The sequence below is a fragment of the Centroberyx gerrardi genome, chromosome 14 (assembly GCF_048128805.1).
Source record: "Centroberyx gerrardi isolate f3 chromosome 14, fCenGer3.hap1.cur.20231027, whole genome shotgun sequence".
Taxonomy (NCBI): Eukaryota; Metazoa; Chordata; class Actinopteri; order Beryciformes; family Berycidae; genus Centroberyx; species Centroberyx gerrardi.
In genome coordinates, this window is record NC_136010.1 from 23,272,401 (window position 1) to 23,285,398 (window position 12,998).

Here is a 12,998-nt window from a genome sequence, read left to right on the forward strand (position 1 = left end):
AGACGCATAGACATACTTGCGGTACACACACATTAAACACAAGCACAGAGGCACACACACACATCTGCCCACACATACAGACAGACACACACAGATGCAAATGTCACTTCTCTCGCTCACGTCGGCTGCACCTCTCCAGTCTTTGGCCCCGGACCAGACAGATGAGTGATGATTGGTCACTCTTCCCAGACGGCTGCGAGGTGATTGGCTGCTGAACCCTGAAGTCCTGTCTGCAGAGGCTGATTTCAGATCTGTGCCAGCAAAGTGTCAGCTTGAGTCAGCAGCACCATGCTGCATGCTGAGGCATCCACAGCCCGGCACCTATAGGCAGTCAGCACAACTCGTCCCCAGCTTACTGTGTGTGTGTGCGTGTGTGTGTGTGTGTGTGTGTGTGTGTGTATGTCTGAGTGTATGCCTGGGGTTACGGTATCTCCATAAACCTCAGTTTTTATGTTTGTCTGCACCCTCTCTCTCTCTCTCTCTCTCTCTCTCTCTCCCTCTCTCTCTCTCTCTCTGTCTCTGTCTCACTCTCTCCCTCTCTCTCTCTCTCTCTCTCTCTCTCTCTCCATTGTCTCTGTCTAAGTGGATGCGGTTACTAACTGGTCAATTCTCTTGTTTGCTTCCAGGCTGGCAGTCACTGTGGAGCTGAAGAGAAGAGAGAGAAAGCGAGGATAGAAGAGAATAAAGGTAGAGAAAGAGAGAGGCTGCCCCTGGCCCCATGTCTGCCCCTGCTCCAGCCAATCGGAGGTCTGCGTCGGGTTCTCGCAGGTGGGCAGCCAATCAGAAGCCCTTGTTTTATCTCTTTCAGCCACATCCTCTCATTCTCTTCAGATAAACACGCTGGCAGGCCCTTCTTATGTCTTTTTATGTTTCCTGCCTACAATTGACTGTTGATAATGTTAATTAACATTGCCATTTTAAGTAAAGACTCCATTATTTTTAAAAGGACAGTGGGCGGTCTATTTGTTTTTTTCTTTTCTTTATTGAGACAGACAGGAAAGCCGACAGGGACATACAGTAGAGACACAATGACTACGTTTACATGCACATGCTCATTGTATTCTTAACCAGCTTACTCAAGCAACCTGTTTTTTGGGCGAGGCATGTAAACGGCATAATTGGGTTAGAATAACCCTGTTTAACCCTGTTTAAACTTGTACTCCAATAATAATGAGAGAAACTTGGTTAAAATGCCTGACTTGCAGATTACTGTGGTGTGGAAACGTCTTACTCCTTTTGGTTTTCGCCATTTGCGCAAACTCAGATTTATGGGTAGCCTACCTTTTGTTAACAAAAAAGCAGTACTTACTATTAGTATTACTATTACTATTGGCATCATCATTTCTTTCCCCTGTAGTAGAAGTAACCTACTAATTGTTCAGTCAAAGAGGGAGTGGTAGCTGGCAGGTGCACTGTTCTGTCTGTGGGTGGACAGGAATACTTGCAGGCCCCTGCAGAAGCGTTCTAAATACTATAACAGCCATACCAGTTAGCCCCACACCAAAATTAAACCAGCAATAAGTGATATCAGACCGTATAACCAATCCTGAATCTAATATGTGCTATGTGGAGATTTCATTGAGACATAATGATATAAACCAATATCCACATACGCGGGCCAGCTGTGTTGCTGTTTTCACCTCTTTTCTAGTAAACTTGCTACCTACCTCTTCACATTGTTTGTGGCACACATAACCTTCAGTGGGAGAAAGATCTGTCAAAACACTTCTAGGTACATTTACTTTAGCTATTAGCATTTATGCACAGTGCTTTGCAATGTTTGTCCTTGGTAAGCCTCCGTAGTGCAGTGGGCGAGTGGCTTTGCTGTGAGCTTTTTTACAAATTTGTTGCAGTTTCTGACACCCAGACACCCACTCAGAAAATTTCGCTTACAGCAGCTTTAATCTTTTAGTTTGATAACATTGATTGATGTTGCCTGAATAACAGATCATTGATTAGGCCTATTCATGAACAATCTTATTAGTGACTGCACAATCTAAACAAGTCTAGGCCTACTTTAGGCTACCACTTGTCACAACAGCCCTTATATAATTGACAGCAGCAAGTTGGACTAGGCCAGGGCTCTCCAATCATGTACCATGGAGGTTATGCAGGTATCCAGGTGATTTCACAGTGAACGAAAGCCTGCATACTCTACACATGGCACATGGTTTGACACCACTGGACTAGGCAGTTGCACTAGGATTATGTGGTGGTCTCCGAACATGGCTGCTAGGGGAGTCCAGAATGCTTCTGCAACACCTCCAATGATGGCAACAGGGAGACTCAATCGCAACATATCAAAGGTTTCATGTTAACAGATTAACCCGATTAAGACCATAACCTTATCGCCAGTAGCCGGGGTACTCTGTGCAAAAACATAGCCACAGAGGAAAAGAATCTAGTGGGATTCAGTCCTCAGCCAGCAGCGGTACATGTGGCTCCAGAGATGACAGGTTTAACTTCTTCACCATCACTGATCACAAAAGGAGGAGCCATTATGTACTCTTTGAGGAGACCAGATGCAGGCCCCCAGCACCATGGACCCAGGTGCAGTGGTGCTGCCGCCCCCCACTGTGTTTCTGCTGACCCACTTTCTACATTTACTCTATCACCTCATAACCTCCTTTAGTCAGCCTTTGATGAAATCTATTTTTTTTTTTTTCTATTTGTCTTTCATTTTTCTCCAGCTCAGTTATGTTGTTTCTTGTCAGATCAACAAATGAATGTATGCAATCTGTGATGTGACCTTTTTAGTACTGCTATAATTGTATGTGTGTGAGAGCGTGTGTGTGTGTGTGTGTGTGTGTGTGTGTGTGTGTGTGTGTGTGCGTGCGTGCGTGCATGCACACAATTGTTCAAAACCTTTAACTTTTTCATTGTCTATATGAATGCCACTAGGGTTCCTTTTCACCTAGGGGAGCTGAGCTTTGCTTCTGCACTAGCTGCTGTAAGAGCACCATAAGCAGTTCATAAGCCAACACTCTCTCTCCCTCTCTCTCTCTCTCTTTATCTATCTATCTCTTTTTTCTTTCCTCTGCAGTCATGGTTGTGTCAGCGTTTTACACCAGTCGGTTGCTGTCCTTTTCTTTTCTAGCTGGGCCATGCAACTGTTTGATTAGCTCTAATGATCCTGATGGAGGAGCAGGGGTATTATTGAGCAGAAGAGGTGCTTAAAACAGACTAGACACAGTCGGCCCGCTCCTATATACTGACCACTGACCAGTAAAGTACCAGTTTACTGTAACCTGAACACAGTTTATTGAGTATATTGACGTGTACTGATGTGTTCTCTCCTGCTACAGCTACATGGATGCACTTCCTTGGCCTGTTCACTGGACAAAGGTTAAAGGATAATACCATGTTATTGAGTTTTTGTTGCCCCTCTTCAGACACCAGTGATAACACCGTCTACCTTAACCCTTTTCCATCCATTAAGCCCTTTAAGCTTAGACATTTGTGCTTCACAATATGCTGATAAAGCCTGTATGTTTTATACATCCATATACAGTATAATATGACTGTTGGAGTGGTTTTCAAGCATAGATTTACATCTCTGGTCCAGTTTTCCTCCATTGCCACATTAATACTATGCAGAGCCAATTTGGCATTGATATTGGTACTGGTTGGCTTGCCAAATGCAATGGAATCACATAAGTACCTATCCTGCATCTTGCCAAACAATCTTAAATCAACTGTGCCTCAAGTATTTGAAAGTGTTTTAATCAGTATTCTCATCCATATGTTAAAGCCATAGTTTAAGGCAAAGAAGCATGCATGCAAATCAAATGAAAAACCTTCCTCCACCACCACCTCATGAACAGGAGCCAAGCCGTCTGGCCATAGTGGGTATAGTGGTGTGGTAACATGTAGCTGCAGACAGTTCAGTCTGTAGCTGTGGTCCTCCTCTCTCTCGTCTCTCCTCCTCAGATTCAACCCTCTGAAGGCGCTGCAGCCCAGACGCCGCTTGCAGCAAATGCTGGCGTCCTCGCCCGTCCCGGTGCCCAAGCCGGCGTCGGGGACGGCTGCGCCGGCGGCCACGGCGCCAGTGGCCATTCCTGTGCCCGCGCCCCCCGCGTGAGACACACTTCAGTTACAGTCTCAGAGAGCATGCTCCGCAGCTGTAGCTGTAGCTCTGGCATGCACTGTAGCCACTAAAACAAGACCAGTAACTTGACCGGCAACAGCACATGCTTACTCACTCAAACTGTTGCTTCTCTTATCTTGTTTGCTCTAATCCAAAACTGAGACACACCCAATAAACTTTAACTAGACCAGGGTTTCCCCTACCATTCTGCAGCCGCAGCAGTGCTTACCTGGCTAACTTCTCCTGTGATCTATTGAGTTTGAAACTATCAGAGTGGGGACATTTTTGCGAAGTGAGGCCATTTTGGCCAGTCTTCACTTCTTCAAGGCATTATTTCAGGGTTAGGACTTGGTTTTAGGATTAAGTATAGAATCAGGATTAGGTTATGGTTAGGGTAAGGCTTAAGGTTAGGCATGTAGTGGTGAGGGTTAAGGTTAGAGTAAGGGGATAGGGAATGAATGTGTCAATGGATGATCCTCACTCTGGATGGAATACAAGTATGTGTGTGCGTGTGTGTGTGTGTGTGTGTGTGTGTGTAGGTGTGTGTGTGTGTGTGTGTGTGTGTGTGTGTGGTGGGGGCTTCTTTGCTGTACATTCAACATCTGCAGATAGGGCTTTGCAGCACTGAGGCTGGGGAATATGTTGTTGTGTCACATCATCTCAGAGGCTCCTGATGTCCTGGCAGAAACAAAACTAGGGGAAACCCTGATATACAGTAGACTAAAACAGTAGGTGTGTACTCTAGCTATCTAGGCTCGACATGCAAAGAATTTGTGGCTGCATAAGGATTGGAGCATTTGTAAACACCATTTGGCCCTGGTTACACTTATTCTCTCACTTACACTTAGCATGAAGTTGTGTTTAGCGGCTACATGCACTGTAGATGTAGCGCTAGAGTTGTGCTGTGGAAGTCTGGCTTGGCAGACAGTGATCCCTGGTAATCACTGGTTTATAACCACTGCCGCTCAATCGACCAACTATGTTGGTTGTAGACACTGACCAGTTCCACAGCAGAGAGTTGGTGAGACACTGACATTGCCATAACACACAGCCAAGACTGAGCTTTTGGTTTATTTATTTGGTTTATACTGGAAAGTTCAGTTCCTCCATCTAAAACTATTTCAGTCATATGAGCAACGTCTCTGTCTCTACCGGAATCTACCACATATCTGTGAAAACCAATCCACTGTGTGAAGGAGAATTTCTGCACTCCACCCACTCACACTCACCCAACACTGCCTGACCCCTGTGAAACACCCTACCTACCATACCTCCACCAGACTGTCACCCACCACCCACAGTCCAGACACTAGATCCATCCCAGCAGATGGATGGGATACACTCTCAGATTGCACCAAACGAACCTATACTCAAAGTGTTGTATTCTTTATTCTGTCTACCTGTCTCTCTAGGCTTTCCGCTTCAGCTGCTTTCCCCTGCTTGTGTTGTTTTTCTGTTCATGTCTTGGCTTTTTGTCATAATTGATCTTCTAAAACCTACCGTGGAGTCAGTATCTGTCCTCCTCCCTTGTTGGGTCTTTCACATAGGACGCGGTTTTCTCGGCTAGATGCTCTTGACTGGATGCTTGGGAAAGTTGGGGTCGTGTGAAAAAATAGGCGTATAGGCTTTCGAGAAGCAGGGAGAAGAGCCACTCGCAATTTGTTATCTTGTTAGAACTGTATACATATAGTATAAAATCTAAAATATCGCTAATCACCACTGCATTTTTAAACACACCTGTTATGCCCGCTTGATCAGAAACATGCTTCCAGGAGAGAGCTTTTCTGCCACACTAAACACTTACATCATATAATTTGGGAAATTCTGTTACCGCCACTATCAGTTTTTCCTCCATTTTCTTTCCCTTCCCGATTGGCTACTTCCCTTGTTTCTATCGTGAAATTGAAAGCTTGAAATTGAAGTGAAAATTCATTAATGCGCGGCGCAACCCATTGGAAATAATGGGTTTTAGAGTGCAGGAGTGAAGTTATCGCGTCCTATGTGAAAGTCCCTTATGGCTGTTCTGACTGGCCCTGCTTGTCCCCGCCTCCCTCCATGGAGGCCAGTGACTGGGCAACACTCATGTCCTTTTATAATAACAGGTCATTTAAACATCTGATATGTTTGGACATTATTGATTATTAGTCTGCAGGGAAGGTTTTGACAGAAGTTGCCCATCACAGTTCCTGCAGTCCCCTCCCTCTTCCTTGCTACTACTGACGTAATTGTGTGTTATTTTCTCTAACAGAATAGTGGCAGTGGTTAAAGGTGAAAATGTATATGTATTATTATTTTAAATTTACTTTCTAGTGTTATTATTTATGTTATATGTGCCGTTATGTTGTCTCTAATGATGTTTTTATATTATTTCATGGCGGAGGAGATTGTTCCCACTGTCTGACATTAGGATAGTGCAGGTTGAAGCTGTGCAGATTCTGGGTTCAGGAGGGAGCAGAGAACAACTTCATGGTTATTTTCAGCTCTGGTGCTTTTGCGGAAAAAGAAATACCTTAATTTCTGATGGCATGTGTAGAGAAAGAGTTGGGGGATGGGGCTTAAATTGCATTTGGTCTATATGGCTTCATAGCTGGATAAACCCTGGATTATTTTTAGGTTTTATTTCATCTGTCTGTCCTTATTAGTTCATCCATGCAGATCTTAGCAAGCAAAAATCACTTGAGAAAAGAGACCTCTGGCCTTATTAGAGAGATGTTGTACTTAGTTGCACTTAGTGTGAATGATGTATCATGCAGATGAAGTTGTGTTTAGATGATCTCTTGGGCTGAAGCAGACGTGTCACAGGTCGAAGTCATGTTTGATTATTCCTTTGATCTGCCTAATTAAAAAAGCTAATTCGCTATGTGTACAGACATCTGTGTGAGAGTGCAGTAGGAGGTAAATACTCTGTATAATTAGGCTGTTAGGAACAAATGCTAAAATGTTTAGCCCTGCTTCTGTCATCATTAGCATCTCAGGGCATTTTATCTCATTAGAGTTGTGTTTTAGGATGTGGACTGTTAGGTTATGTACCAGTAAATTGCTATAGAGGCCCCACACCTTCAAATGAATTTATGTAGATGTTTCATATGAGAAAACTATTAGGCAGTTGGGCTATTACCACGTATTTGTTGGCTCAAACATATAATCTATTATAAAAGAGAGGAGCCAAAAGTATTGAGCTGGAGCTTGAAAACCTTTTAGAGAGACGCCTCTCTTGGGCCCCTTCAGTGTTTGAGTGCTTGTTGATATTTGGCATCTGCCTGCCTGCAGCCCAGGCACAGAGACACCACTGCACCACTGAATGTTAATACAGTACAACATGCTATATGATAGACTGTATTGTCTCACCTCAATAGTACAGTGTGCATACATTTTTAGCATGCACGTTGTATCGTTCAGGTGTGCTCACTTGCTGTCCTCTGTGATTTAACACCCTGTTGTCTCTGCCTGGTCAGGTTTGACTACTGCAGGTTCATAGAGCTAGACTACGTTCCCATGGAGACAGGCTATATGGTCTCAATGCGTCCGACTAAAGGCTATGCACCGACCAAGTCACCGACTAAAGGATACGCTTCCACCAAGTCTCCGGAGCGCCACAGTCGTTCAGCAAACTCGCCCTCCACCCCTCGTTCTCGGTCTGTTGTCAGAGTTCCTCTACTGTTTTCTCCCCTTCGATGTTGACTCTCTAAAGCATGGGAATGTTCAGACACTTAGGATAATCCCTTGTGCACTCAGTGGAATGTTTCATGATTAGTTCGTTTTATCGTGGAAAATGTTTCCGCAACATCGCGTGCAGTCTGACCTGTCACTCTTTGGTTGCAATTAACATTTCATTTTTTGTCTTTTCTTTTGTGATTCACCAATGCAAGCTATCCTCAGTTTATTTCCTTTGAGGAACTTCTTTGCTGCATTCATGCCTTTGAGTGTCTCATCCGTTTTGATGTTTGGTTTGGTCTGAGCTGTTTTCATCTTTGCAGAATGCATGGCACTTTTTAGAAATCCCATCTTTAATATCACTGCCAGTGCCTAATGGAGTGTGTATCCCCTTGTTTCCGAGGCAGAACTATCCAATGAGTTGAATTAGTCGTCTATTAGTGATGACTGTGGCCTCTGATGTGTTTGTGATGTGTCTGTACTTGTGCATTGCTGTGTTTTATTGGCATGTTGGTGGACCCGGACTGAAGTATGTTGTGTTCATGTGTAGTTCGAACAAAGTCATGATGGTTTTGATCTGCAGCTCACAGAATTCACTGTCATCCCGTTGTCTGGATTGTGGTTTCATGGTTTTACTGTGCTGTGGTTGTCATGAGCGACACATTAACTGCTCTCCTCCTGCTTTGGACCAGGCGGACGCCGGCCCCGCCCAGTAACAGAGATCCCTATGGCAACACCTCCCTCAGCAGCAGCAGCAACTCCGGCTCCTGTAAGGGCAGCGACTGCAGCCCCACCAAAGGGTGAGACGTTAGACACCACATGACTTATTCAGTAATGCAGACATAAAAAGCTTCTCTAATTTACACTTTTGTGAGATGATGGTACATTTCCTTTATCACCTTTTCCCTATTGTCAATGTCTAAAATACATTCTCTTCAGGCTGTTGAAAGCCAAACAAATGTCTCATGTCTCGTGTGTTTCCCAGACGTCACCAGAAGTACACATCATGTACAGACAACCATGGTATCCGGCCCCCTCCGCCAGAGCAGTACCTCACACCCCTGCAGCAGAAGGAGGTGTGTATCCGACACCTGCGGGCCAGGCTAAAGGAAACCGTCGACAGACTGCAAGACAGGTGACATACAGATATTCTCTCTAGTAGCCTACAGAGTTTCTTAGATTTTGGGGTGCAGGCCTCTTTCTTTTTCCATTCCACAATAAAAGTCCCATGTTATTCACTTTTCATGATTTTGTTTTTGACATATACTATGGATCAGGATAAGAATAATGTTAAGAGGGTATTTATTGAATAAATAATAAATGAAGACCTCACAGGCTGCACAGGCACAATACTGGAACCGTATAGCTGCAACAGCAGCTCCTCTAATTAATTAAAATGAGGTAAACCTGCTGCCTGGAGGCTTTCCAATGCACAACGTTCAAATGCTGCAAACTGGCCTGATTGGAAAGATTTTAACAATTGGTTAGTGAGGGGAGCCAATCAGGACCAAGTCCAGATGTGATGTGTTTGCTGGCGTTAGTCTGAGACAGTCTATGTAAAAGGATCGATTTCTGAAAACGCAATAACTTGAAATGTAGTCACTCAAACAAAATCTAACTTTAGCAATGTTTTTATTAAACATCTTTAATCATGCATGTAGTAGAACTTTGGATTCCTATAGTAGGGCCCCTATAATGATCCAGAGCCTAAGGGTGAGACTAAATTGTACAAACTCAAATCTTAAGTTGAATCATCTTGGTCTGTTTCCTAGATCAAGCATGGTTCTGTTAAAATGATGTTAACCCCTCTGCCACATCATTATTCTCTACAATTAGCCTTGTTCTTTAAAGAATACACTGTTTTTTTAGCAAATAAATACTGGACACACACAGGTGAAACTATTACCAATCGTCTTACAACAATCAAAGAGATTATTCATCAGAGTATTCGTTTAACTGCTCTTCCTTCCCTTCCGGTCTTCTTTCTTATTATCCTCATCCTGCCTGACCTCTCTCCCCCTGTCTTCTATCCTCTCTCTCTCCCTTCTCTTTTCTCTTTCTCTTTCCTCCCTCCTAGGGACACAGAGATCGATGAGCTGAGAGGCCAGCTGTCCAGGATGCAGGAGGACTGGATCGAGGAGGAGTGTCACCGCGTGGAGGCCCAGCTGGCCCTGAAGGAGGCGCGACGGGAGATCCAGCAGCTCAAAAACGCCGTGGAGACCGTTCGTACCAGCCTCAGCGAGGCGGGGGGACTCAGCGGAGACGGAGGGGTCCAGAAGTACTTTCAGGACATCAACACCCAGAACCACAAGCTGGAGAACCTGCTTCTCTGCATGGAGCTGGCCCAGACTGGGGTAGTCAAGGAGGGGGAAGCCATACCGGGCTGCCGGATCCGAGTCGGGGGGTCGGCGCCGGCGTCAGTATCCGGGGAAAGTCCTGGGGGAATACCCAAACCGGCAGTAGGGGGGAGGGGATCGTGCTCCTGCGACGGCTCCCCGGCCCGCTCCCTGACCCGGAGCTCCACCTACACCAAGCTGAGCGATCAGGCGCTGGCGGACCGGAACGGGAACGGGCCGGACTTCCCTTGTCTGTCGGGTGAGGGCACCCAGGACAGCGGCTTTGTGTGCTGCGAGAACAGCATCCCCAGCCGGGCCGACCTGCTGCTGGAGGCCGCCTTCCTGTCCGAGGAAACGGCATCTTTACTCAACTCCTATGCGCAGACCCTGCCCCACTCCCTACCCAACTCTCTGTCCCATGCCTTGTCCCACACCTTGCCTCACAATCTGTCCCACACTCTGCCCCACACTCTGCCCCACTCCTCCACCTATGAGAAGCTGTGCACGGGCGACCGGCTGGCACCCTTTCGTTGTGCCATGGGCGGAGTGGGCAGTGCGAGCCACCCCTGCCTGTCCCACCACCACCTCTACCTGCACCACCTGCGGGAGATGGGCATCCAGACCGAGAGCTGCCCCGTCCCCGCGACAACGGGTTACCCCTCCGACCTGGATACCATCGCCGAGCAACGCACCTTCCGCTCGCAGGCCTGCAGCCCCACCTCCACCTGGATGTCCGACGAGGGGGAGGAGGAGCTGGACTCCATCACCACCACGACTTCGGTAACCACAGCGACGATCATGACTACGGCCACAGAGCCAATCCCCGTCTCCAAAACGCCGCTGGTCCCTCCTTTACCGCGCTCCGCCACTATGTCATGTTCCATGGAGATTCCTCGGTGTGAGGGTAAGGAGGGAGGGGAGGAACAGGAGAAGCAGGAGAAAGAGGAGAGAGAGAAGGAAGCTGCTGTAATGGAGGACCAAGAAGAAACAACAGCGGTGGGATCGGGGGGAGAGGGGTTGTTGGAAATCTCAGAGAGGTGTGAGGTTGTGGAAGCGGAGAGGTTGGACGGAGAGGAAGGACAGCAGGCGCAGGTGGGAACAGCGGAATGTAGCGAGGTGGAAAATCAGGGTGTGGTGGAGGAAGCAGCACCAGGGGAACAGGGGGATTTCGCGGAAACAACAGCAGGGAGTCAGGGCGAGATAGAGTTGCGAGAATGCAGTGGAGAAGGCAGGCAGGGAGAGACTAAGCTAGAGAGGCACAGTGGGGGAGAGAGGCAGCAGGAGGTAGAACTATTAGCAGTGTCTACCCAGGTAGAGACAGAAGAGCTAAATCCAAGCAGCCCTGGGTTATCGCCAGGTGTAGAGAGGCCTCAAACCTCCCAGCCAAGGAGGTCTACCTCCCACGAGGAGATAGCTGGGGTCACCGTCGTGGAAGTCCATGATGAGGATGGTGATGAAGACGAAGACGAAGAACAGGGCGCCGCAGGGGGTGCCGCAGGGGGCGCCGCAGCAATGGAGGGAGACTCGTCCGATTCTGGGACCATTCAGAAAAGCTACTGGAGTCGCCACTTCCTGGTCGACCTACTAGCGGTGGCCGTCCCCGTGGTGCCCACGGTGGCGTGGCTCTGCCGTGGCCCGGTGCGTGTCGGACAGCCCATGTATCATATAGGATCGCTGCTGCGGGGGTGCTGCACTGTGGCGCTCCACTCGCTGCGCAGGGGAGGCGGGCTGAGGCACTACCCCGCAGGCGGGGGAGACCTGGGGGGATCGCAGATATGAGGGGAGCTCCTGTCTGTTCACCGCCGTTCGGCTAGAGCACGTGGAGCTCTGTGGCCCTTCGATACGACCTTTGGCCTCTCCTGTGTGGTCCTGAGTCCTAGGATTGTTGGAAAATAGGGTGACGGGGATGCAAGGGGAGGAAGAGAGAGAATTTCCTCACCTGCTCATTAAGATTATGCCGCTTAATAGCTGAGGGCAGCATCAGGGACAGGAAATGTGCTTCTATGACTATGCTACCAAGATGTCTGCCAAGAAAACTGACTTAACTGGTTGTGCAAAGTTAAGAGAGTAAACTGAATGAGCTGAGAGAACTGAATGATCGATGCTTGTGTGTTTGACACTGATTGTTTTGGCTTCGAATGCAGGGAGATTGGAAGGTTTACTCATCTATGTTGGTCTACCAACCAGTCTGGTCAATTTTGATGTGTTGATATGTTTGCGTGAGTGTGTACATGAAATGCGTGTATGTACAAGAGTGCAGAGAGTGTACACGTATAGCCAAAGGGCCTGGATGTCTGGAGGCAGGTGTGTCTATATTTGTGCAGTAGAGAAGCTACGATACGCTCATTCACCAGTGATTGGCTGTGAGGGAAAATCCACCCTAAACCAGAATTCACACACATGTTTCCTATGATTGTTGGACAGTTCAGTCTTGAGCATGCGGTCAGGAGCGCCAAGACTCCGATCTTTGATGTCATCAAGACATAAGTCATGGAGATTATCCACTGGCATTTAACAGGAGACCGACAATGTGGAACTCAGGGTGACTAAGTGGATATGTTCACATTTTGTTGGTTCATTCCTGTCAGCACAGCAATGAAACAAAGCTCATTTGGGTGTAAAAGTTCAAACACACATTCTATGAATCCACAACGTCGGTCTCCAATTCATTATCAATAGCATAGCTGCAGATTTTTTTCATTTTGATTACATCACAGCCTTTGTTCTCTGGCTTCAGGCTTTGAGAGAGAGTTATTTATGTTCGCAAATATCTATTCAGCTGTCTAATCTTATAAGAACAACATGGAAATTGTGTTTTAGGGTGGAATTTTGCCTGAACTCGGCCATATGGTTGTTCCTTGTACCCTGAAGCTAGCAGGTCAGGCAAGCTGCTCTCTTTTACTGACGCTGACTGAACTGGA

At 46.9% G+C, this 12,998-nt stretch overlaps 1 protein-coding gene across 1 annotated transcript; it reads left to right on the top strand.

The window, feature by feature from the left end:
- Positions 1–718: 718 nt before the first annotated feature.
- Positions 719–11,856, top strand: snphb (syntaphilin b). Its single transcript, XM_071927567.2, has 9 exons — positions 719–768; positions 3,931–4,014; positions 7,543–7,646; positions 8,097–8,109; positions 8,434–8,541; positions 8,727–8,876; positions 9,819–10,461; positions 10,549–10,981; positions 11,132–11,856. Exons 1-9 carry the CDS (start codon positions 719–721, stop codon positions 11,854–11,856), a joined length of 2,310 nt encoding a protein of 769 aa, XP_071783668.2.
- The last annotated feature ends 1,142 nt before the right edge of the window (positions 11,857–12,998 follow it).

Bases quoted from the DNA above. Each gene is read 5' to 3' on its own strand.
- snphb (XM_071927567.2), top strand. From the start codon at position 719: ATGTCTGCCCCTGCTCCAGCCAATCGGAGGTCTGCGTCGGGTTCTCGC. The intron at 8,877-9,818 runs GTGACATACAGA...CCTCCCTCCTAG, and splicing joins GTCGACAGACTGCAAGACAG to GGACACAGAGATCGATGAGC. The intron at 10,982-11,131 runs GTAAGGAGGGAG...AGGTTGTGGAAG, and splicing joins GGAGATTCCTCGGTGTGAGG to CGGAGAGGTTGGACGGAGAG.